Source organism: Micromys minutus, assembly GCF_963924665.1.
Source record: "Micromys minutus genome assembly, chromosome: 11".
Classification (NCBI taxonomy): Eukaryota; Metazoa; Chordata; class Mammalia; order Rodentia; family Muridae; genus Micromys; species Micromys minutus.
The window spans coordinates 18,505,585-18,531,807 of NC_137980.1; the positions used below are offsets into that span (position 1 = coordinate 18,505,585).

A 26,223-nucleotide genomic window follows, 5' to 3' on the forward strand; every position below is an offset into this window, starting at 1 on the left:
CCTCTGACCCTCTGGGGCAAATAAATCTCCTTTGTGCTGAGAAGTTGGTCTTGAGGGTCTTTTTCTAACAAGAGCAACAAGTATTCTTAACTGCTGAGCCATCTCTCTAATCCCACCTCTTGTTTTATAGTGACTTATGTTGCAGGCTATGTAAAGGGTATATGTATACATATAACTTGATGTGTGTGAGCATATGTCTTACAGCTCTAAACATTTATGAAGTAACCGTGAATGCTCCATTGCCTGTTTTTTTGTGGTTGCCTTGAGACAAGGTATCGTATGCCTGGAACTCTGTGTAGTTCAGAGTATTCTCAACCTCTTGAACAGTTCTGCCTCAGTCTCAGTGCTTGGATTATAGGTGTGAGCCACTGTGTCTGGCTTTATTGCCCGTTGTGAATATAAATGAATAATACTAGAAAGTTCTTGGCATGAGTGCCTAAATCAACAGACTGAAGCTAAACTGTGTTGACAAAGTGAAATAGAAGTCTCTTACTAGTGAAATACAGTAGGTTTGGGTGTTGTTTTAGTAAGAAGAGAAGCCATCCATTCTAAGTGTGCTGTTCCATGTTTGTTAGACAATGGCTTTCCCTGTGGATTTGCTGGATAACTGCACACATGAGGAATTGGAAAATTCTGCTGAGGATTACCTCTGCAACTTAAGGTGTGGGGACCCTGAAAATCCAGAATGTTTTTCTATTCTCGATATTACGGTAAGGCTTTCTGCATTGATTTTTATCAACCTGTCCAGTTACATATGAAATCAGTATCTTAAAAAAAAATCTATCTTGAAATAATTACCAGAAATCTAAAAGTAAAATGTTAATACCAATTAAACAATATTAACAAATTGAATGGCAAATTAGGGTTTTGGTGTGTGTGTGTGTGTGTGTGAGTGAGTGTACATGTATATGAGTGTGTGCATTGTTGCATGTGCATACAGAGGCCAGAGGAGGACATTAGATGTCTTCTATTGCTTTATACTTTATTCTCTTGAGACATGGTCTTTGACCAGACCTGAAGTTTGTCATTTCAGGTAGGCTTGCTAGATAGTGAGCCTTTAGGGTCTGTCTGTCTCCCAGCCCCGTGCTGGGTTACAGGTAAGTTCACCAATTTTGCTAAGACAAGATACATGTTGAAGCGATGTCACTTAAATATACTTTGAGTTTACATTTTGTGAATTTAGAAGTTAATTTTAATTACAAAAAAAGCAGGAAGACTCCACAAATAGATTTTTGTGGCCATAATCTTCCTTTTGAAAATTTTGCAATTTTGAAAAATAAAAATTTTAGTCATTAAGCTGTGTTACTTTGAGACTTGGGATCATTTAAATTTCACTAAGAACTGAAGTGGCCAGACTTGTTATTATCACTAAGGCCTCACAGCGTCTGGGATGATGACTTTAAAGAACTGAAATGTTGTGTTAGTGTGTGTGTGGGCATGAGTGGAAGTCAGAGGACAGCTTTTAGTTAGTTCTCTCCTCCTATGTGGAACTTGAAGATTAAACTCTGGATTTGGCAGCAGGCACCTTTTTACCCCTGAGCTCTCTTACCCAATGGAAAGAGTTTTTAACAGCTTTTTCAGCCCCAGTGTTTTCTAATTCTCTAAACTGGCTTTGAAAGGATTGCGTGTGTCTTGATGAAGCATCTGTGTACCCTACCAGGTTCTTTTACTAGAAAATGAAATATGTCCCACATGTGAAGTCTAATGATAATACACTATAGTAGGCTTTGCAGTGACATTTGCTTTGACCCAGTAGCATGGCCAGTGTCTAGGAATATTAAAAACAAATTTTCATTTTTTCCCCAAGAAAATAAAATTCTTGCAAAAGAGAAGCTTGCTTTCATTGTTGCTTTTTGATTTTATTCGTTTTAGGGGAGACTACAGATATTACCTCCTATGAAATGAAGCTGTATCTTAAAATAAATGGGAAATTAGTTTAAATTCTGGTAAATCCTTTGGGATTTTTTGTCATGCATTTTCATTAAACTCTCCACTAATCATGACTCATCTTATGTTTCAGATTCCTGTTAGCCTGTCAAATGTGGGCTTTGTGCCTCTTTATGGCGGCCATCAGACCCAGAAAATCCTTGCTCTCTTTGCGCCTGAGGACTCACTTACAGGTCTATTTTTTTTTAAGAGATATTTATTTTACGTATGTGAGTACACTGTAGCTGTGTTCAGACACACCAGAAGAGGGCATCAGATCCCATTACAGATGGTTGTGAGCCACCATGTGGTTGCTGGGAATTGAACTCAGGACCTCTGGAAGAGCAGACAGTGCTCTAAACAGCTGAGCCATCTCTCCAGCCCCTCACTTACAGGTCTTGTCTTTGCTTTGTTTTTGTAAATTGAGGGACTTGAATTTAAACTATGAGAAATTTATTTCAAAACTTACTTTACACAAAAGAATTTGTGTAAAAACGTTCAAATTTTAGTTTTAGAACAATGTAATTCTCAATTGCATATAATCAAACCTTTAATGAATGCAGTGGGTTTGAAAATAGAGGTGGGAAGTGTGGGTCAAGGGTCTAGGGAGGAAGGGATATAGCTGTGAAGGTAGAGATTTATCTGGATGTGACAGGGATTGGATTTGATTCTCAACATGACTGAGAAGGAAAGCAAGCAAGAATGGTGTATTTTATTGTGTGTATATATAATCCTTATTGAGAAGCAGTATTGCTTCTTTTATCCCTTTAGACTTAAATGTTAATGGCCATTTTTCTATTTTAGCTGTGGCACTTTACCTTGTTGGTCAGTGGTGGGCCATTGATGATATTGTGAAAACATCTGAACCTTCTAGAGAGGGGCTGAAGCAGGTAATAAGATCATGTCCTTCAGTGATTCCTGTAAATAGTGGTAGTTTTTGACTGTTCCCGTTTTCATATAACCAAGTTGCACTGATCTGGGTTTTTTTTCTGCTGAAAGCAGGGGCTCATTTGGGCTTCCTCTGTTTCTGAGTTCTGTCTTTCCTGAGAACTAGCTGAGAAGGAGAATGAGCTCTGGGCTAGCTGACAGAAGCTGCCTCTACTTAAGCTTCTGAGCTTTAGTGGTGGAGGAGAAGCTGGTTTCGTGGTGTAGTTGCAGTTGAACCACATGAATTAGAAAAAACAAAGAGGCCTGCCAGATTTTGACATCTCGGATAGGCTATATTGCCTGTTCTTGTTTCTGTTCTTTTGAGTGTGGAACTCTGAGAGACACCAGACTCAAAGGGAAAGAATTTTAGGGGAGTAAAATATGAGTATTATTTCTTCTGGATATTATATTTATTATTGAAAGGAAGAAGTCTTAGAATAATATACCAAGCATCATTTCTTCTGAATGTTGTATTTATTCTTGAATATGCCTTTAGATTCTACAATAAGAGGCCCATCTTATAGAAGCTGGGAGAGTGCACATCTGGATATTTGCCAGCCTTTGTAGAGCTGCCTAACCTTTCTCTATAGAGGAAGAAGGATTTAATACACGTATAAAGCCATAGATGTGGAGCTAGGTGTGCAAGTGTGTAAGGTATCAGCTCTGATGGTGGAAATGTACATAGAGGAAGTATCCCACAGAACTGAAATGTGACTGAGGACATCTAAATGAGGGTTAAAGGACAGAGGACAAGTAAATAGAGTGCCCTCCAGATATGGACTGGGAAAGAGAACAACTTAATACCAAAAGTTAGACTTCGTATCCTCATGACTGCATCACCTATATTTGAGGAGTAGGAAACTCTGAGGGAACGTGCAGGAAGATCAGCCATTCTGGTCAGTTTCTGGCTAATTGGGAAAAGGTGGTAAAGCCACAGGAGGAAATAACAGTTGTTTATAAACTCATGACAATGAGCAGATGACATGCTTGTTTTAGACCTTATTTTCCTCTGCTTTATATGCTGTGGTAAAAGTAAGATTTTTACCTGGGGCCTCAGATTTATGCTTAGTTATATGCTGGAGGTCCGCAGGCTGATGCTGCCAGACTTCCCCCCATTTTTGTCTTGGCCATCAAGTCACACTGCCAGTCCCCTAGAAAACACGGATGATGTGCTTACCTATTTTCTATGTCCCTGCCCATGTCCCCACGCTGAATGAGAGAACTAATCTCTGAAAAGCAGAATCCAGAAACAAAGATGGAACCTGTGTGTTAGCCATTTTTCCGTGGTAAAATACTGTGACTTTACAGAGGGAAGAGTTGATTTGGGCTTATAGTTCCAGGAGAAATAGGAGTCCATTATGACAGGGATACATGACAGCAGCCTACACAGTGTCCAGAGTAGGAAGCTGAGAGGTTACATCCTGAGCTATAGGACTAAGCAGAGACAGCAACTGGACATAGGGCAAGGCTATATTGTCTAAAGCTTGTCACCTGTGATGTACTTTCCTGAAAAGCTACACCACTTAAGCTTTTCAGGATGGTGCCACCATCTGGGATCCAAATGTTATATGACGTGAGCCTTTAGGTGACATTTCTTACTCAAATCACCAACGTTTAGGATGTATCTGAATTGGTAGAGTGCTTGCCCTGTATGCATAGTTTTGATACCTAGCCCCATATAAAGAGGGTGTGATGCCATGTCTGTAAATCCCAGCACCTGGGAGGTGGAGACAGGAAGATTAGAAATTCAGGGTCATTCTCAGCAACACAGTAAATTCAGGATTGCCCTTGGCTTTGTGACACTGTCTGTAAAAGAATAAATGGGAACAAATAAATTTAAATGGGAATAGGTGGAAGGCAACATGTGTATGTTTCAGAAAGATTAGATATACATGCACACCACTAACCTCAAACTAAAACAGCAGCATGTGTCTGAAAGATTTGACTTTAGTTAATTGGAAGTAAAACGAAGCCTTGGATTTATAAAGCAAATTCACATTAGCTCCACACTATCTTCAGTGTTTGTAATAAATGTATGCCAAGTATGAACAGACATAGAGGATCTGAAGCACTCAACAGAGGATGGAGATTCCAAAGTTAGTCTCAGCTGGCTTTATCTAGTTCTTCAGTAGTTATGTTGCATTGGTATAAAATTGAGGAAAACATGGCTGTCTTCAAATGTGGCATAATATGGAAGAATAGCCACTGGGAAGTAGGTTCCAGCTCAGTGTGAGGGAGTTTTTGTTGCTTAGTCCTATGTAAAGAAGTGTCATTTAGAGTACTTGTCATTTAGTAGAGTAAGGGTGTTTTGCCATCTTGTATTTTTTGGCTCAGGAGAGCCCCTGCCAGGGTTATTTTAGAGTACTGTGTACACGTAGTTAATAGTTTTCTTTCTCTGTACAACTAATCACAACAAGATTGTTTTTCCTTTAAGGGGACTTGGAAGAAAATAGACTTTACAAACAGAAATCTTGTTTCTGGCATTAGAGATGCCTGTGGGGAAAGCTGACTGACAGCAGAAGGCTGGAGTAGTCTTGTAGTGCCTGTGATGGTGATGGTGTGGCTCTAGGAGGAGGAGCTGGCTTGTCTTTATCCTGGGCCCCAAGAGTGCCTAGCTAGACTTCCTGCTCATCTGCTTTAGCATTGGGGTATGTGGGTGGGAGGGCTGAGTATATTTAGAACAAAGACAGGGCTGATAAAGGAACTGTTCACCTGAAAAAAGGAGAGAAATGCTTTCCCCAAGGGCATGGTTATGGCTGCCTTCATGAAATGAGGTAATTGTTCTGAGAGTTTCCTGGGAGTTGTTTTGTTTTTTAAAATATTTTTTAAATGTAGGGTCAGGAGTGGGGTGAGCGGATTGATGTGGAGTATGTAGTGGGAGGCAGTAGTTAGGGCTACACACACTCCTTGGATCTGGGCAGCTAGAGTGATGAAGACACTGTTCTGAGTGAGATGTGGACAGTGTGTGCCTTGGGCCCTCTTTAGAATTTGCTACAAGGGACTATCCCATGCATCGAGTGTGTTTGTGGGAATGGGCTGTTTTTGTTATAAATGATTAGCTTTGATCTGTGATAATAGAATGTTTTTAAATTGTGTTGACTGTACTTGAAGTGTTCTGAATGACTGTAGGGGCTGTGGGAACTGGGGACGAGGTGCTTGGCGTTTGCTCATAGCTGCATATTGTAACTGCTGTGCCTGCTGTCTGACTCTCTTTGTAGGTGAGCACTCTTGGAGAAAGAGTGGTTCTGTATGTTCTCAATCGCATTATTTATAGAAAGCAGGAAATGGAGAGGAATGAGATCCCATTCCTGTGTCATAGCAGTACTGACTATGCTAAGATTCTGTGGAAGAAAGGAGAGGCCATTGGTTTTTATTCAGTTAAGCCTACAGGTGAGTTTTGTAAGTTACTTAAACTGTGTTATGGAAATCTTTATTTTGACCCCCAGCTCTGTCAGTACCTGTTAAATCAAGCCCTAGAGTGCAGATTGAGATGCTTGCACTTTGGGTTTCTTGGGAGTGTCATACTCTACTGTCCCGTGAGAGAGGACTGCTAGACGAGCCTGTGGAAGAGTAAAAAGCAGACTTTAGGCCTTTCTTCCTATCTATGCAGAGAGAAGACTGACATTTCACCTTGCTCTTAGCCTTGTATCTGCTCTTTTATGTAAAGGTTGCTATTTTGATTTCTGCTACTGTTGGTATTTCTTATAAAAACACACAGCCTACATGCATTGTCATTTCTACTTACTATCCTTAAAATATTATTTTAGCTTTGTTTTTTTGGGATAGGGACTTACTCTGTAGGTCAGGCTGATTCTGAGTATGCCATTCTTCATTTGAAGTGTTCCTTCTCTTCTGGGACCTGGTTCTGCTCTTGCTGCTCTGGTAGTCAGTTCTACTTCATCTCAGCTTGGGCAGCTCCTACCAATTTCCCCACCTCCCACCCATTCTTTCTACCTGCCAAGTCTTCATTGTATTTTTACTCTTGAGCTCTGTCTCCCTCTGCTGGGCAGTAGTAGAACTGGGTGCTCATGCCAGCCTTTGGCTCAGAACTGTGAGAAATTGTCCCAAAGACAAACAAAAATACCTTTACCCTGTCTCTTGCCTTTTTTCCCTCCCACATACATAGTAGGGAAAATATACACCTGCAGCTAGCCATAAAACCTCCTTAGAAGTGTGTGTGTGTGTGTGTGTGTGTGTGTGTGTGTGTGTTTGTGTGTGTGTTGAGTGTGTTCACTACCACACATGTATGGAGGTCAGGACAGTTTTGGGGAGTCAGTTCTCTCCTTGGACCTTCTGGGTCCTAGTCAGGCTTGGCAGCAAGTACCTTCACCTTTTGAGCCCTGCCCGTGGACTGGACCCCAAAGCCTTTGTTAAGTAAATTCACAGTCAGGTGAAAGGTCTTTTAAAGTCATTTGTTGAGTGTTTTTTTTTTTTTTTTTTATAGCAAGTATTTGGGAGTGTGAGTGGGGACCACACAGCTTTGGGGAGGTAAAAGGAGGCTCATTCTGAGGTCAAAGTCTTTGGTGACATCCAGGAAACTAGAAATGATATTTTGCTTGAAATAAGGAGATTGCTGTGAGGGATTTACAGCTTGTTTTTTAATGTAGAGTAATTTTGTTCTAAGGGTAGTTGTGGGTTTGTGTGTGTGTGTGTGTACATGAAGTTGATGTTGGTCTCTTCCTCAATCACTCTTCACCTTTTTTGGAGGAGAATTGCTCATTGAACCTGGAGCTCACTGATTTGGCTAGATTGGCTGCTATCTCCCCAGCAGCTGCATTTGAGGCATTTGCTCCTGTGCCTGATCTTTTTACGTAGAAGTTAGGGATTGAATTCTCAGATGTGTACTGACACACCTGGCTCTTTTCCGTGAATATGGGGATTGAATTCAGGTCCTCATGCTTGCACGACATGCATTTTACTGACTGATCTGTTTTCCCAGCCACTCGACAGTCTTTATAACAATCTTATAATTGCTATGCTGAATATTATACAGTGCTTTTAGGTCAGCTGTGTGACACTGTTCAGAATGTATTCACTTTAGGTACAGAACATTGTATTTAAAGTCTTTATCCAAATTTGAGTCATGACTGGTAATTGAGTTACATCTGTTAGTCCATATTCTGATGCCAGTGGCCACCAACAGGATACGTTACAAAGAGTTACAAAGAACGTATGCTGACTCACCTGGTGATGCTTTCTGTTGGTTGAGTTCCAAGTAACACAGGCATCATGGTGGGAGACAGAACACACAAGAGAACTGGGTCAAATTGGCTGTTGTCAGTATAGACACATTGATCCTGCATGCATGAGTGTAGATTCCTAATCACTTCTTAAAAGGTCCTACCTGGTCCTAACTCTTGAGACAGAGTTTCTGCAGACCAGGCTGTCCTCAGACTCAGAGATCTTCCTGCCTCTTTCTCCTGAGTGCTGGGATTAAAGCGTGTGCTTACAATGGGGAGTATGTTTCAGCGTGGACTTTAAAGAGAAACTGCTCGTACCGTATCACCTCCCTGTGCAGCCTCTCGGAGTTTTTGACAAGGGTAGACGAGAAATGTGGGACTGAACCATTGGAAAGAAGAAAGTACAGAGTGCAGTGAGTTCATTGCCTGGTGCGGGGTCTGAGCTTCAGCTGTCTGAAGCCAAATAGTAGTTACTTAGTTTTAAATTAATAAAATTTAGTCTGTGGCTAAAAATTTGCACAGTGTCAGAACTTGAAACATTTCTGGATTATTGTGAGGGGAAAAACTCAAGCCCAAACTAGACCCTTACTAAGTTTTCCTAAGCTGGCTTCTTTTAGACAACTAACACTTAACTGACTTTAAAAACACGAGTGATCACCTAAGTAGTTTGGCATTCACATCCACATGCCGACACTTTTATGAGATGCTAAAGGTGCTTTTAGGATGGTGAAGGAATACCTACCTTCTTGGTGGACAAAGAAGTGATTCCGTGAGATGAGGAAGCTGCTCGGTCTGGCGGAATAGGCTGGTGGGTTTTGCTAATAGATCTTGAATAGTATCACTGAGGTGCGATTATTTGTGTTATTTTTAGGCGACATACAGATGAGGGATGGGGGAAGGGAAGAGTAGGGGAAAAGAATAAGAGGGACAAATCGAGGATAGTAAAAGTTTTGCAAGCTTTCTACTTGAGGAACTTGATTTTAGAGGGAGAGAGGGTAATAAGCAGACAAATAGTTGTTAAGAAAAAAGTCAAGTTGGTTAAAGAGAAGGTGCAGGAGAAGCTATTTTAAATAGAGCATTAGGAGAAGGTTTTCTGAATGAACTGATGGGGTGAGGAAGTATGAGACTCAGGCAGGAACTGAAAGTAGAGAAACAGGTTCGAATACTTCAGAGATTGCAGATGGCTTCCAAGCCTAGTTTATATAGTGAGTGATAGAATCTGGAGAGGGTAAAGGTTGTATCTTAGGTTTCTAGGCCAAAGAGAGAGTGAATTCTGCTTCATGGTGAAGGGAAGAAGGGGATTCAAGATGGAGGGTAAACACTGTCTTTCTTGCTACCCCCTGCACCCAAGAAAACAAGGGTTTCTTTGTGTAGTCCTGGCTGTCCTAGAACTCTCTGTAGATAGAGATCCACTTGCTTCTGCTGCCTGAGTGCAGAGTAAAGGATGCCCACCTCTGCCTAACTCCTTCACGCTGTACAAGGCAGACTAGGAATCCAGGTACGGGGTGCCCAGAGTGTGCAGGTGTTCTCTCTAATCCAGAGAGTGACGCACAGTAAACTAGGTCATGCTTTCTGTTTATCTTTTATTTTATGTGTCTGAGTGTTTTGCCTGCATGTATGTATGTGCATCATGTGTATGGTACCCATACAAGTCAGAAGATGGAGTCAGATCCAGTGGAACTGGAGTTGCAGATGGTTATGAGCCACCATATAGGTGCTGAGACCTGAACTCAGGTTCTTCGCAAGAATGGATGTTCTAAACAACTAATTCATCTCTACTCATGGTATTGGTTTCGAATGAGTGAGTTTCTAAAATACATAACAAACCACAGTAAGAATAAATATCAAGGCAGATAGCAGAATACCTTTTTTAAAAGTTGCTTAAAATGTACAGCAGAAATCATTTGGGAAAGCCCCCATTGAGGCAGGTAACTAGAGTTCTTAACTGAAAGTCTCCCCTGTCATCCCACCCTGGTCACCTGAGGCTTCCAAGTAAAAGAATAAATAACAGCTAACAGGCAGTGTCATTAGATCCATTAGAAACTCATTGAGGCGCCCAGATCCAGAGTTTCCTGGCTGAGCAGGCTCCCCAGTGAGGCTCCCAGCAGATAGCAGTAACAGCATCCAATCTGGTGCTCACAGTAGGCAGCTGACTACAGGAGACAGTCAGCAGGAGCTCCCTGTTGAGCCTTCTCTCCAGAGTTGAACTTCCCATGACTGAACTTCAGCTTCTTGGCATTCTTATATCATGGGATAAATACTAGCAACATCTGTTGGAAATAGTTTATCCTTTCTATTGTTTTTCGAGCATGATGTTTTTGTCCTTAAGCTGTTTTATTCTCATTCCTCTCTGTCACAGGGCTGTTTGTTCATCTTTGTGGTGGGGGCACATGACTAGACAAGGGGCCTTAGAGGATACTTTTTTTTTAAGATTTATTTTATGTTTGAGTTCACTGTCACTCTCAGAAGAAGGCGTCGGATCCCATTACAGATGGTTGTGAGCCACCATGTGGTTGCTGGGATTTGAACTCAGGACCTCTGGAAGAGCAGTCAGTGCTCTAAACAGCTGAGATCTCTCCAGCCCTCCTTAGAGGATACTTGAGACGAGCATGTTTAGGTCTGAAATGGGGAGGGACCTCCAGAGCCAGCTTCGCAGTGAGCTGAAACTGCTCATGACAGCTCACCAGTACAAAGTATGTCAGCAGGGTTGAGGACATAGTAACTACACCGCTTTGGAAGGCCTGTGGTCACTGCTGTGGTCTGGGCAGAGGGACAAGGCCCCGGGCGTTGTTGCTAATCCTGCTGCAGGGTTTCTGATGTGCTGCTGTAGACTACAGAGAGAACCAGGGTGAGTTCTGGGCTCCAGCCCAGAGTAACTGGGCAAATGAATGCCGATTTACTGAGAAAATGGGTAAATTTAAGGGAGCATACTTTTCAAACTTGTCTCTGCAGAATTTGGTTATAAATGGTATACATCAAAGGTGTAAATTGCTACTTGGTTTATATTTTAAATAAGTTGTATGTTCATTTACCACAAAATTTACTCATTTCAAATGTATTGTTTTTCACCAGGTTTAGATCATTTTTATTATTACAAAACAAGAAGATCTGTATACAGTACTGTATACATTAGTCACTCTCATTTCCAGCCTTTGCAGCCATTAATCTATTGATCTAGTTTGTATGGTATGTAGATTGTCTCTAGCTTTTTTTTTTCTTTTTGGTTTAATAGTCTTTTTTCCAAGTCTCATATAACATATTGTAGTGTACATCGGTACTTCTTTGAAAAAATTAGATGTATTATATCTGTATTATTGTTTTGTTTGCTTGTATGTGTGTGTATCATGTGCCTGTCTTGTGCCCCCAGGGATCAGAGGTAGACTGAAGTTATGGGTGCTTGTTAACCATCATATGGTGCTGAGAACCAATCCCAGACTCTGCTGTGCCATCTCTCCAGTTCCAAATCTTCATTTCTTCTTAGGACCAAGTAGCATTTCCTTGTGTAGTGTTCTAGTCAGATTTACTGGTTGCTGTGACCATGTATCTGAGCAAAAGCAACTGAAAGATGATTTATTTTTGGCCCATGGTTTTAGATGTGTCAGTTTGTGGAGGCGATAGGGAGGTTAGTCTGAAGACAGTGAGAGTGTAGCATCCACATAGTCAAAGTCAGGTATGTACGTCATGAAATGCCAGTAAGCTGTCTGCCCTATATCACTTGCTGTTGGCAAACATAAAATAACAGCTATTTTTATTATCACACACAGACATTATAGTGTATAACAAAAGTTGTAATACACTTTATTATACAATAGACACTTTTTTTGGTGTGCTTCTTGGCAGGGAAAAACTATTTTCAGAAATATTAACTCACATTTACTGAATGTACATGTAACTTAATGTGTAAAATTCTTTGCTTTTTCTTACTACTGCAGGAAGTTTATGCACCTCATTTCTTACTCAGAATTACCAACTGCCAGTTCTTGACACAATGTTTATAAGGAAGAAATATAGAGGAAAAGATTTGGGGCTTCATATGCTGGAGGATTTTGTTGATTCGTTTACAGAAGATGCACTTGGCTTACGGTATCCACTGTCTTCTCTCATGTACACAGGTAAGTGGACTGAGCTGGAAAAAAAAATGTTAAACTTGATGTCACCTAAAATTTATTTCTCCAGAATATTGTAAATGTATGAGTTTTAAATGAGAGTGGAAGCTTTTTACTTTCTAGGACTTAACTTTACAAGTGTAATTTTATTTTATTTTTTAAATGCTTTAAATGTAGACTTTGAAATAACAGTCCTTCTGTCTTAACCTCCAGGCTCTGGGATTGCATGCCAAGGAGTTTGTAACATTTTTTTTGCAAACCTTCTTTCTTTTTTTTTCCCCCAAAGCTTATTTATTTATCTATGTATTTATTTAATCTCTATGAACAGCAAATACACATGCAGTACACAGACATAAATGCAGGCAAAACACCCATACACGTAAAAGAACCGCATTAGAAAAATTGTCCGAGGCCAGCTCTGACAACCAACAGATTCTCCCAGAGCCCAGCGAAGATTGAACGAAAAAGGAGACATGGTTAGTTAAAGCTGCAGCATGACTTCTGCCTGACTTGAGGCCAACCTCATGGCTGAAGCTAGGCCTTGTTCATTATTCCTCTTATAAACCACTTTAATTACATGCAGAAAGATAACATCAGTTCTAAGACTGGGAACAAGTAAGTTAACAATCAAAGATCCTGTAAATGTCTCTTGGAGGCCAGGTGTGAAGATCATGGACAAAAGGGGGTCTCAGAAGACAAAGAGACTGCTGAGCCTACTTCCACTGAATCTGCCCTGTCCGGAGCTACTTTCTTGGAGCTTTAAATGCAAATGTACTTCCCAGGGTTTCAATCCTAAGTGATTTGCTCTGAACTTCAGATGCAAATGTGCTTAATTCTAGCCCTTACAGGGCTCAGCACAGAAGCCAGTTTCCTGCCTAAGATCAGCTTCGAGGTGTCTTGAAAAATGATTACTCTGGCCACCAACTGGTCAGAGGTGCCAAAAATGCTCTCCACAAAAAATAGTTTGCAGTATCTGAGTAGCAGCACTAATGTTGTTTTTTTAAATTGTTTTCTGCAAGTTTATTCTGTCTTTCAAGCATAAAATTGAATAAGTCACATGTTACTGAGGAGTCAGAATTTCCTTTTACACGTTCTTAGTCATTTATAAAAAAAATTAAAAACAGACTCAGAAAGAAACTTAAGAGCCAAACTTGAGAATTTGAGAGAAAAACCACAAGTTGCCAAACCCTGAGTCTCAGCAGCTGCTAGGAAGAGAGAGATGGAGAAGAGGAAGAGTGAAAGCCATGCCTTTGACACATGCTCAGCAGTCAAAGGTGTGGCTTTGTATTTAAGGTTGGCGAATATTAAGAATCTGAAAAGAAATCCAAAACTTCTTTGTCAAGCATTTGGGATAAGAGATAAGCAGGACAGTCAAGGTGACCATTTACAGGTGTGTGAGAGTTACCTTGTGTTAGAATGCTGTTGTTCCAGGAAGTACTTTCTTACCAAACTCAGGGACATAGCTTTATAGTTTGAGAGAAGGTTTGGACAATGACCAGTTCTGCTCAGTCTGTGGTTTGCACTAGATACTCATAATGTGTTCACATGAAAGAATAGTATGCTACTATCCTTGTACTCAGTCTGCAGATTAGACAGGTTTGACAAATGTTTGTTTTTAATGAGAATTACATAGGCTAAGCATGTTTAACCAAAATGGAAACTACTCCAGGTCTGAAATGTATTGAGCAAAGGTCATTCAAAAAGTTTTATGTTTCAGAGCATTTTTAAATGTTAAGATTAAGAATGCCAATAGTAAAGTGTGTAAGGAAAAGATGACGGGGCACCAATGAAAGAAAAAGTCACTGAAAGGAAGAGTCACAGGGCACCAATGTTGTGAAAGGATAACGATCCGAGTCACGGCACCAATATTAGGGGAAGGATGAAGAGAGTGGGGGACATATGGCCCATGGAAGTGCAGCGAGGCCTGGGGGCAAGGGAGATGCCTCTGGGGGGTCCATGTTGGGAATCCCTTCCCTGAGGGACCAGCCACACAACAGTATAGTACAGAATAGAGTTTATTCAGGTCATGGAAGGATGAGGAGAGTTAAGAGGGTGGTAGAGGTGGGGGGGGGGGAGTAGAGGAGTAGAGGCTGGCCATGAGCACGTGGGAGAGAGGGGGAAGGGAAAGGGAAGTGGAGGGGTAGGAGTGGGAGAGCAAGGCTGCAACAGCACAAGAGCAAGAGAGGCCAAGAGAGAGAGGAGGGGGCAAGCAGCCCCTTTTATAGTGTCAGGTCACTGGGGTGGAGCATACCTGGCTGCTGCCAGGCAATTGAGGGGTGGGGTTTGCAGAATCCCAACAAAGTGTATGTAAGTATTTAAAATATGAATAATTCTGAGACTGGAAACAGTGTTCTCATTCGGGGATTTTGTACAGTTCTGTTCTCTATGCAGTGCATGGAGCTGTTGGTACTTCTCTCCTCCCCTTTGCCTTTGTGTTCTTGAAAGGATAAAAAATATAGCCTAACCCCTCCAAGGACCCCAAGCTAAAGGAGCCTTAGCCCCCCACCCCCCCACCCGAGTGACTTCTGACCACCATTGCCACCCCTACCCAGGAGACCATGCAAATACAGACCTCTGAGACTATAGGGAAATGATTGGTTTGTGATTCACAGGTTGTAACTCACAGGCTTTTGCTATGAAATGATTGGTTTGTGATTTGCGGGTGTTGCTGTGATTGGCATGCTTTGTTGTGAGTCATATAAAATCTGTCCCGATTCTGCCCTCGTGGTCCGCAGCCCTCTACTCCAACATGGCATACAGGTTGTGGGCCCCAAGCACGCTCGGAATAAAAATCCTCTTGCAGTTTGCATCAAGACCTTTTCTCATGAGTGATTTGGGGTGTCGCCTTTCCTGGGAGGTGAAGAGAACCCCCACTTTGAGGTCAGAGGATCCCCGACCCGGGAGTCTGTCCTTTCACTCTAGAAAGCTGAGCTTCTGAAATCCATGCATCCTTCTTTCTCATGATCTCACATTTGCATGTCTGTAACTTTTTAAACATTATGTGCTTTGTGTTATTTTTTATCAATGGTCTCTACAATTCTGGTGCTATTGTTATTTAGTAGTAAGTTCTGTGGAGGTGTGCACAGTGGAGTATATGCGTGCACCATTACTGTATCCAGAACTTTGTCTCATGCACAGTGTGGATTGTCCTTGGAACCTCAGCCTTTGAATTATCTGTTCTAGTTAGATTACCTAAGTGCCACCAGATATTGTTTGATGATGGCTTTGTGTGCTGCAGTAGAGAGAAGCTTCAGTTTCTGAAGGAACAGAGGGGTTTATCCTTTTTGGAAGAGACTTACTCCGAGCTAGCTTACTCCAGTTAACTTTATTCAAACATTATACAAGGTTAATTGGGGCTGAGAAAGGGTTTAGGTACCAAAGTTATTTTGCCCTTCCTGCCTGAGAAAGCAGACAGCCCACACAAATCTCAGTCTCTTTTGACCATGGCTAGCCATAATCAAAAGTAAGAACTCCAGGTTTGCCAAGAGTGGCTTAGGACCAAGGTTGGTACAGCACAGAGCACCAAGTGCAGGATTTCCACAGAGACAACATTTCTTCAAGTTTCAGACAGTCTCAAAACAATTTCTCAGCCTTTTCTGATTAACCCAGACATAGCGAAGGCTTTGCTGAAACATGTCACTCACAGCCAGAGAGGGCTTTTCTGCACATGTCACTACAGTTTGGCCTCTCATTTGTGACTTATTTTGACATACTAACAAATGTTTTCATTTGTATAGTATCATTTTAAACTTTACATAATGACTCCTTTTGCACATGTACTGACATCCTTTAGATTTATTACTTAAACTTGTTATTTGAAATGTAAGATTTTTACTTTTTAAAAAAAGATAGATTTATCATTTAATTTGTCTGATTGTTTGGCCTGTGTATCTACCATGTGAGTGCAGTGCCTGTGGAGGCCGGAGGGGGCATCGGGTCCCCTGGAACTGGAGTTACAGATGGTTGTGAGCCTTCATAGGTTCTGTGAACAAACTCAGGTCCTGTGGAAGAGCAGCAAATGTTCTTAATCACAAAGCCATCCATCCTTCCAGCCTCAAGATTTTTACCTGTGATTGTGGCTACTGTTCACTCTGAGTTACCTTGATTGTATTTCTGGGCAAAGGTTACACTTCTCACTTAATGACTTAAGCACCTTTTCTTTTATGCCACCTGAGATTTTTAGGAAATTGTTAAATGTGTTTTGCAGCTTCCAAGCAATACTTTGAAAAGTATCCAGGAGATCATGAACTTCTTTGGGAAGTTGAAGGTGTGGGTCACTGGCATCAGCGAATACCAGTCACTAGAGCATTACAGAGAGAAGCTATTAAAGCTACAGGTAAGACTAGTGGAAAAATATGGGACAGTTTAAAAAGCAGCACCCAAAAGTGGTGGTATCTTATACCTTGGAGCAGTGTTGTGATCTTTCTGGTTGCAGACTGTTTTAATTAGGGTTTTACTGCTGGGAACAGACACCATGACCAAGGCAAGTCTTAAAAAGAACAGCATTTAATTGGGGCTGGCTTACAGGTTCAGAGGTTCAGTCTCTTATCATCAAGGACCATGGCAGCATCCAGGCAGGCATGGTACAGGAGAACCTGAGAGTTCTATATCTTAATATGAAGGCTGCTAGCAGAATACTGACTTCTAGGCAGCTGGGATGATGGTCTTATAGCCGATAATGACATACCCACTCCAACAGAGCTGCACCTTTTTTTTTTTTTTTACTGATTTTATTGGGCATATTTTATTTACATTTCAAATGTTATCCTGTTTCCCTAATTCCCCTCCATATCCCCTATGCTCTCCCCCTCCCCCTGCTTCTATGAGGGTGTTCAGCCATGCACCCACACTCTCTGGCCTCCCTGCCCTGACATTCCCTACACTGGGGCATAGAGCCTTGGCAGCAACCACATGGTGGCTCAAACCATCTGTAATGGGATCTGATGCCATCTTCTGGTGTGTCTGAGGATAGCTACAGTGTACTTATATATAATAAATAAATAAATCTTTAAAAAAAACAGAATTTTTATTGTACTTTTGCTTTTGAGTCACTTAGAACAAAGAAGGCTGGAGAGATGGCCCAATAGTTAAGAGCAGATGTGGCTCTTGTAAAGGACTAGGTTCAGTTGTCTGCACCAGATGGTGGCTCACAACCATCTCTATAACTCCAGTTTCATGGGATCTAACACCTTCTGACTCCTTGGCCACCAGTTCACACATATACATGCAAAATATTCATACACATTAAATAACTCTAAAAAGTAAAAGTAAAAACAAAAGACATGCCAAGTGGTGGTGGCATGCACTTTAATCCCAGCACTTGGGAGGCAGAGGCAGGTAGATGTTCGTGTTCTAATCCAGTCTGTTCTACAGAGTAAGTTCCACGATAGTCAGGACTACACAGAAATCCTGTCTCAAAAAACAAAACAAAAAAAAAAACAAAAAACAAAACAAAAAAAAAAACAATAACAACAACAAAAAAAAAACAAAAAAAACTAAACCAACCAAACAAAAACCCAAAATAACATCAATGACAGAAACAAACACTGACCTAGACTAGCTAAAACAATGAAATAACCCAGCAGGAACTGGGAGTAAAACATGAGTATATTAGTAAAAAAGTGTGGATTAGGCTGTGTGGATCAATATGTTAGTTGCAAAGTATTGTACAGGAGACGTCAAGATTCTTGATTCATTTTTATCTATGTTGCTCTTGGAATTTTAGGAAAATCAAATAGTATTAAAATAGAAATCCAACATGACTGGTTCATAATTTAAATTTTTTTCTTCATATAGAGATTTCTCAATATGAAGTCAAAAGACCTGTGTCTGGAGAATGTGTTCTTGCTGCTGTACCAGACTATGAACCTGGAGTGGAAGAGAGTCAGTCCAGTGAGCTGCAGGTACACCTTTGGCCATCATAGGAGAAACTGTAATGGTTTTGTGTCATTTGTGTTCGTGGCTTGTTTTGGTGATAGTGATCACTGAATGTGAGATCTTATATATTCTAGGCGAGTGTTTTACAACTAAATTACATCCCCAGCCCAGCTCCTTTTTACTTTTTATTTTGAGGTGGGTCTAAATATATTACTCAGGTAGGCCTGTATTCTCGCTTAGTCTGAACTTGAAAACATCTTGCCTTGGCCTCATGAATAGCTCAGATGTTGCAGTAAATATTAAAAAATAAAAAATGGTTTATCTCTCTACCATAAGCCCACTCCTCAGGCCCGACCCTTATGCGTAGCCGTGAGCATTTCTGGCACCCAGTCTGAGCTGCCACCACAGCCCAACGTGTTCGAACAACTCCCTTCCTGGTGGTTTACTACTGCTTGTTCTCTACCTCTGTCCCAGGGTGTTTCCCTGAAATCCCATATAAATACAACTCTACAGCCTGATAGCTTTTCATACAGGTTTATATATTCAACTCTCAATCCACAAACCCACTATACAACAAGATTACACCAAATAGACAAAGATACAAACTGCCCTTCTATATGAGATATCAGACCTATAAAATCCTTAATGTTCATAGCTATTTAACGCCAATCAATCCCACCTGGGTCCAGCTGTTCCATGAGAACCTCCATGTTGCCACGACCTTCACCCTCCGTCCTCTGACCTCTGAGACCTCTCCTCTCTCCACCTCCCTCACCTTGCCCTCACTGGCTTTCCTTTATTTTACTAATTAAAATGGGAAGGTTCAGATGAAGTCACCTCTTGAGTACCTTGACTGGGCAGCCCTTCTTGGGGAAGTGAAATTAACATTAAAATACAGACAACTTCAGGACAATCTACACTTAGACTGTAAACTTTTGTACCCAAAGTTTCAAACATTTATTACACAAGCTTAGGCAATTTCAACTGCATTCATTTTCTTGGTGGCTTCTGTCAACTGATTATTAAAGATTTAATGCTTTTTGAAAACTATTTGTAATGATGTTTACAATATTACAAGCTAATTAAAATAATTAAAGATATACACATATGTATTGTTTATTATTGAGACCATGTCTTATTAAGTTGCCCTGGGTTGCCTGGAATTCAGAGAGTCCCATCTACCTCTTCCTCCTGAGTTCTCTGACTAAATGTGTGTGCCACCATGCCTGGCAAGCTTCTGTTCTGTTCTTTTTATGGTACAGCCCATATTTCTCAGATACAAGCGAATATAGTATTTTCAGTTACTATACAATCAAGGAAAGCTTAGAAATTATGTTCTTCCCACAAGCGAATATAGTTTATTTTAATGTAATACAAAATAATTTTAAATGCCATTTGAATGAGAATATATTGTAGTAAACTGTATCATAAGGTTAATAGCATAAATTTTATACACACACACACACACACACACACACACACACACACACACACACATATATATACTGTCATTTTTGAAGTTTATATTTTTTTTACCAGTTTTTTTTAATTGTTATCTTTAGATTCACACAATTCTCCTAGCTATTCTGAAGTGCAGGACAAATTTTTGTCATTTTTAAATAGATCTTTTGGTGTTTCTGTGCATACCATGTTGTAGTTCAGTAAGTGTGGCATGGATAAATTGGTTGCAGTTTTGTAATGGTGTAGGTACCGGGGCAAGACATGGACATTCAAAGGTATAGTTCTTGTATACATGAGAGAACTAGATGATGCATTGTTAAAGAAATAAATATACTACAGGATAGTAATTGTCTTTAGTTATTTTAGGGTCGCACAAGGATGACTTGTAGGGTAGGTGGGGGTCTATGAAAAGCTACCAGGGCATTTTAGTAGTTAGAATGTAAAAGAAATGTATACCTAATATGAAGGATTAATTTTTGAAGAGGTTTTCTATTTTGTATTCTGTACAGTGGTAAGGAGTTGATTTAAGTTTTAAGCAAAGGAGTCAGTCATACAGCTAACCCTTTTATTGGGTATAAAGGATTAGATAGGATGTAATTAAAGAGGGGAATACTTGACCAGTGAGGAAACTGTTGGAATTGTTCAGATTAAGATGATAAAGACCTGGGCTAAAGCAATGGTGATAATACAGGATAGCTCTGAGGGAGCTGTCATTCAAAATCGGCAAGCATTGTGATTGGTTGAGTGAGATTTAGGATTATCTCGTTACTATTACATAGGTTTTAACTGGAAGGACTGTAATTGTTGCCATCAATGAGGAGAAAGAATTTTAGGAATTTACCTTGAGATGGGTTTAATGTGAAATCAGACAATCTCTATTGTGAGATACTTGCTTTGGAAATCAAGCTAAATGTTAGGAACTTTAATTGCATATTTAGTTCATCAGCAGTAGATATCCATGTGAAGGTCACATGAAAACCACATAAAACAACAACCTCAACAACTCTTAACCCAGCAGAGCAGATGGCTGTAGACATTTCAGATTCTTTGATAAATTCTTAGGCTTATAATGAGCCAAGAGTTATAACATAGTCTTTTAATTTTGAAGATAAATTTCTTAACAAAATTATTTTTCTTTGAAACTATGAATGAAAGAGGTCCATAGTGAGAAAGAATAGCTAAAGACATTAGATTTTAATCTTTATCTCTATTTTAGATCCATTCCCTAAAAGATGCCTTTGCTGCCACTTCTGAAGGTAAGAAAATCAGCTGCTGTTGTAGTAAGTGTTCTAGCCCGGGCTCTCCTCCCACCTCCACTGCCTCTGGTTTTACTGTGTGAACACTGAGGGTGCTGGTGAGCACCCCGCTCTGTACTTGTAGCCCGGGGATCATAGTAGCCACATCATTCCCCAAAATCAGTAAGAGAGACCATGGGTGAAGGTGCAGAAACAGTAGCCCTCATGGTGCAGGAATATTCGGGGTGAACATTAGCCACTGTTCTGTGATGGGAACCAGTGCTGCTGGCTTTGTTCTCTCAGCCAGATCTGCAGAAAGGAAGGAACCGTATAACGGGCCACCCGTGGGTTGTCATGTGCAGAGCTTGCATTTCTGTGTGCTTTAGGAGGTAGTCCTTTCCAGATAGTCACATACAGTTTTACTGGTTTTCCTCAGGTCCAGAAAAGACTCCTGTTTCCACTCGTACTCGGAGCAGTCATCTGAAGCGACCAAAGATTGGAAAGCACTTTCAGGATTCTGAGTTTAGTAGTTCTCAAGGTGAAGGTGAAAACTCTGCCCAGACTTCACCTATGGCTTCAGCAAACAAGTGAGGAACACATGGTTTTCACTCAGACTGTTTCCTGTGTTGTTGCTTCTGTACTGTGGGTATCTAGTCCTTAAGGTGGGGCTGTACTGTGGTCCAGCAGGTATCCTGTGATGGTTTGTATCTAGCTTCTGCTACAAGATTACCTGTCAGGCTTCCTGGGAGTGTAACCACCTGAACAGTGTTGTACACAGTGTTAGTAAGAAGTTGGAGTAAACCCACCTGTGGTACCTTCCATCTGTGCAAATCCAGAGTATTCTAGTTTGTGTATTATCTGAAAGATTCATTATCATCACCTTTGAATTTGATAGGATAGGTTTTAGTAATGCTGAAGCTTAACATCTGTTTTTTAAAGTTCAGATACTTGAGCTGGAGAGATGGCTCAGTGGTTAAGAGCACTGACTGATCTTCCAGAGGTCCTGAGTTCAAGTCCCAGCACCCACATGGTGGCTCACAGCCATCTGTAATGGCATCCAATGCCCTCTCTTGGTGTGTCTGAATACAGTGACAATGTGCTCACATACATAAAATAAATAAATAAATCTTTTAAATTAAAAAAAAAATTCAGATACTTTAATTCACTTTTCCTAGGCTACTGGATATAGTTTATAAGTTAGTAATAACTGTAAATAATACAGTCCAGAGACTTGGCAATTAACAGAATCAATAGAACTATTGGTAAACATGTCACCTTCAATCAGACATGGAGACTCATTCCTGTAATCCCACACTTGAGAGGCTGAGGCTAGTTTGCCCTGTATGGCAAAAAAAGTAAAAATATCAAAGTTTCTTTGAATTTGTCTTTCAGTTTTTAAAGGAAGATTTCACATGGTATGCAAGTTGTTCAGTGGCCTTTTCCTTCTACCTCTACCTCCTGAGGGAGGGAGGGGATTATAGGCGGGGATTGCAGGCATGCACCGTACTACCAGGTTTATATGGTGAGCTTTACAAGCCGTACTGAGCCATCTCCACAGCCCTTTTTGGCATCTGATAGAAACCAAAATTTTACATTTTATAAAATGAGAGTTTTCCTAATAATCATTCAGTTCACTCATTACTTAATTTATAGCCTTTTCATCTTAAATGTCAAATTATTTACTCAAAAACATCTGTTAATTACTAAATCTTAGATTGAGATAATTAGATTAAGGAATTTTTTTATATGTGTGAGTACACAGAAGAGGTCATCAGATTCCCTTACAGATGGTTGTGAGCCACCATGTGGTTGCTGGGAATTGAACTCAGGACCTCTGGAAGAGCAGTCAGTGCTCTTAACCACTGAGCCATCTCTCCAGCCCTAGATGATATATTTTAATAAAATATTTGAGGATAAATATAAATAAAATGTGAAATGAATATGTTTAGATAACTGCAGTATTCTCACAAGCAGTTATTTAAAGTAATAATTTTATATTTGTGATTTTTCAGAAAAGATTTTTATGTGTGTGTGCGTGTACATGCTGTGAGTGTTCGTGTGAGCACAGATACTGGGTGTCCTCTATCACTGTTGACACGTTCCTTTTGGTCAGGGCTTCAAACATAAGTCCGACTTTGTAAGCAGAGTTAAGAGAGACGTGCCTTCCAGCTCTGCTCTGTAGCTCAATCTAGTGTACCTGTCTGTTTGGTTTTGATTATTGGTATTGAACCCAGAGCCCCACGCATGTAATTTCTTTCTAAGACAGTGTTTCTCTGTAGCCCTGGCCGTCCTGGAATTCACTGTATAGTGAGGCCTTAAATTCAGAGAGAGCCAATGCCTTTGCCTCCTCAGGGCTGGGGTTAACAGTGTGAACCACCCCACCTCACTCCATCCCCAGTGCACGTGAGTTAGTTCATACACAAGGACTGTGTTTGCATCTTTCTATTCTGTCCTCTCCCCTCCAACCCTTCCTGTGTCCTTCTCCAACTTTATCTCTAATTATAACCTATGGGGATTATCTTCACTCAAACCACCAGATTCTACTTTCTGCCCACCATTGTCATGTGGCCATATCATAACGCAAAGTGCATTTAGTCCAACTTCAAAATTCCTTGTAAATTATCGTCTCAGTACTTTAAAGGTCTACAGTTAAAGACACTCAAAGACTCAGGCAGCCTCTTAACTCTAACCTCTGTAAAATCAGAATCAAAGCAGATCACATAGTTCAAATACAGACACAGAATATGCATTGAGGGAGGCAACGGGGCATGGTAAGGAAATACTGGTCTGAAGCAAGACTGAAACCATCAGAGAAGACTCCTAAGTCCTGTGACTGTGTCTCATGGTGCTTCTTTTCTCCTTAAACCTTGTGCTTTATATTTCTTCTTCCCCATTTGTACTTTTTCGTTGTCGACTTGATTACAAGCGATTGGTAGTAACGGCATTGCTGAGTGGTTGGTTATTAGAGATTTCTAGTCGGATTAAGCTGCCTTGAAATCTCTGCTGAAGAAATTGTTCTTTTCAGTTTTATCCAAGGCAAGTTCTTAGGACTGGAGCAGGAAGTAGTCACAGTTTTTGCCAAAATACCACCGGAATGATATCTAGATTGCCACTATTCTCTTCCCCCTATGTTTCTCTATCTGGACTTTCACAGTCCACATTGTTTTCTGCACTACTGTCTTCCAAGCTCCTGCCAGGATGGCTGGTTAGGTTCTGCTTACAGCATTCAACCGTTTTCCTAGTCCAAAGTCCCAAAAGTCTTCCATATTCCTACAAAAACAAAACAAAACATTAAACAGTCCTGTCTGTCACAGCGATAGCTCACCCTGGTACCACTACTTAGTCCTTTTTCTGCTGCTCTGACAAAAGACTATGGCAGATTCAGCTTAACTGAAGGGTTCAATTGATGGTTAAAGCTCCATAGGGATAGAAGTCCATCTCCGCAATGGTAGAGAATATGGCAGGAGCCAGGAAAGCACAGCTCTGCAGCAGCTCATGGGAGCCTTTAGCTTTCACGACACGCCAGTATATATTGTCTGCTTCCATTTATTCACTGCATTTCATTTTTCTTTACAGCTGAATAGAAATCCATTTACATTTATGATATGAAATTTACATTTTTACTGTCTGTTTATCACCTGAAGAACATTTGGGTTGTTTCCATTTCCTAGCTGTTGCCAATAAAGTAGCAGTGAACATGGTTGAGCAAATTACCTGTAAAGTATGATGTCAGATAGTAAGTACCTATGATTATAGATAGTACTTGTGATTTTGCACTAACAGTGTTAGAAGTAAAGTGGGATACATGTTCATTTCAGTAGAATAGATGAAAGGTCTAGTTTAAACAGAGAAGGTAGTGATGGCTTTTAATTAAATAGGCAAGAAAAAGAGTAAATTCATTAGGATGAAAAGATTAGTTTTGTATTTTCAGGATCTAAAGTTGATGGAATAATATTACTGATTCTAAAATATTAGTTTGTCAAAAAGAAATTCTAGTGGGCTGAGGCAGAAGGATTGTGAATCCCAATGAGGCTGGGTAATTTTAGCTATATTCTAAAGGTTCAAAGTAAAGGGCTGGGATTATACAGTTCTTGTTTGACTATACCAGATTTCCTGATTTCATCACCTGTACTGTCCCAAAAAGTGGATCCTTGAAATTTTATCTTGATCCATAAAGAGAACAAACAAGAGTGGTTTTGGTTTGTTTTCTAGAATAGAGTATGCTGCAAGAACATCTGAGAGCTCAGAAGAATTCCTTGAAGAAGAGCCTGAGCAGAGAGTGATTGAATTTGAGGATGAAAGCAGTGATAAAGATGCACAGCCTGCTCTGGAAACTCAGCCACGCCTACAGAAACAAGATGGGGACAAAGTATGATGTTACTGGTTAAAGAAAACCATTGGGAGTCAACTAGAAGGAAACATCCTTAACTGTACACGGCTGGAGAAATAAGACCACAGTTTAGACGTTGTAGCTGGTGGTTGAGAAAATCTATACATTGGCTGGGGTTTATGTAGTTCAGGCAACTAGTAAACTCCGTCAGTGCATTCTAAATACACACTTAACACGTTACACAAAGGTTGAAGCCAGTTAGGGTCAAGGCAATCTTTACTTTTGTTAGAAGGATGAAAATTAAGTTATTTGTTTTGTTTTTTAACTGCAACTGGCTTTTTTCCCCCTTTTAATATTTATGTAATGTATATGAGCACACTGTAGCTTTCTTCAGACACACCAAAAGAAGGCAGCATCAAATCCCATTACAGATGGTTGTGAGCCACAATGTGGTTGCTGGGATTTGAACTCAGGGCCTCTGGAAGAGCAGTCAGTGTTCTAACCACTGAGCCATCTCTTCAGAAGATTTTCTAAATCCCTTGAAAGGTAGGTAAAGTAGTTAGGAAACAAAACAACACTCCAAACAAAAAAATCTTCTGTAGCTAAGAAAACTAATTAATCAGGCTTCATACTTGACCTCTATATGTTTATTATCCTGTCCTCTTTCTCATCTTTACCCATTTGTTTTTCCTTTTGATTTCTTCAATCCTTTCCTTATATATTCCTGGTTCCTTTTTTATATGTACCTGAGTTTCTTGAAAAATCTGCCTATTTTCATATATACAATAACAATCCCATCAGTTTTCTTTAAATGGTGTGTTGCCTCTGTATATCTCTGCACCAAGTACATGCCTGCTGCCTTGTGAAGTCAAAAGAGGGACCAGGTATACACCTTTAATTCCAGCACTTTGGAGGCATCTCTGTGAGGTTTTGAGGCCAGTCTGGTCTATGTAGTGAGTTTCATTCAGTACAGCCAGTGCTACATAAGAGACACTGTCTCAAAAAATGAAAAGCAAAATAGAAAGCATGGAGTTCCCTGGAACTGGAGTGACAGACAGTTGTAAGTCCTGTGTGCTGCTCGTTGAGTTTGGGTCCTTCTGCCAGTTTCCTTTCTCTCTGCTGAGAGCTTAGCTCTTGTTTCCTCTGCCTCATTAAACTGTATTTTAAAATGCCATTTGTTC

General features: G+C 40.4%; 1 protein-coding gene across 1 annotated transcript in view; it reads left to right on the forward strand.

Moving 5' to 3' along the window:
• Positions 1 to 578: 578 nt before the first annotated feature.
• FAM169A (family with sequence similarity 169 member A) overlaps positions 579 to 26,223 on the forward strand; it is a gene marked incomplete at both ends in the record, with an annotated part of 31,195 nt that continues 5,550 nt past the window's right edge. The window contains 10 exons of the mRNA XM_080924690.1: positions 579 to 710; positions 2,021 to 2,120; positions 2,731 to 2,816; positions 6,072 to 6,243; positions 11,966 to 12,145; positions 16,347 to 16,475; positions 17,936 to 18,042; positions 20,694 to 20,733; positions 21,149 to 21,299; positions 24,925 to 25,081. Coding sequence (XP_080780816.1) covers positions 579 to 710; positions 2,021 to 2,120; positions 2,731 to 2,816; positions 6,072 to 6,243; positions 11,966 to 12,145; positions 16,347 to 16,475; positions 17,936 to 18,042; positions 20,694 to 20,733; positions 21,149 to 21,299; positions 24,925 to 25,081 — 1,254 coding nt within the window. The remainder of the gene's footprint in view (positions 711 to 2,020; positions 2,121 to 2,730; positions 2,817 to 6,071; positions 6,244 to 11,965; positions 12,146 to 16,346; positions 16,476 to 17,935; positions 18,043 to 20,693; positions 20,734 to 21,148; positions 21,300 to 24,924; positions 25,082 to 26,223) is intronic.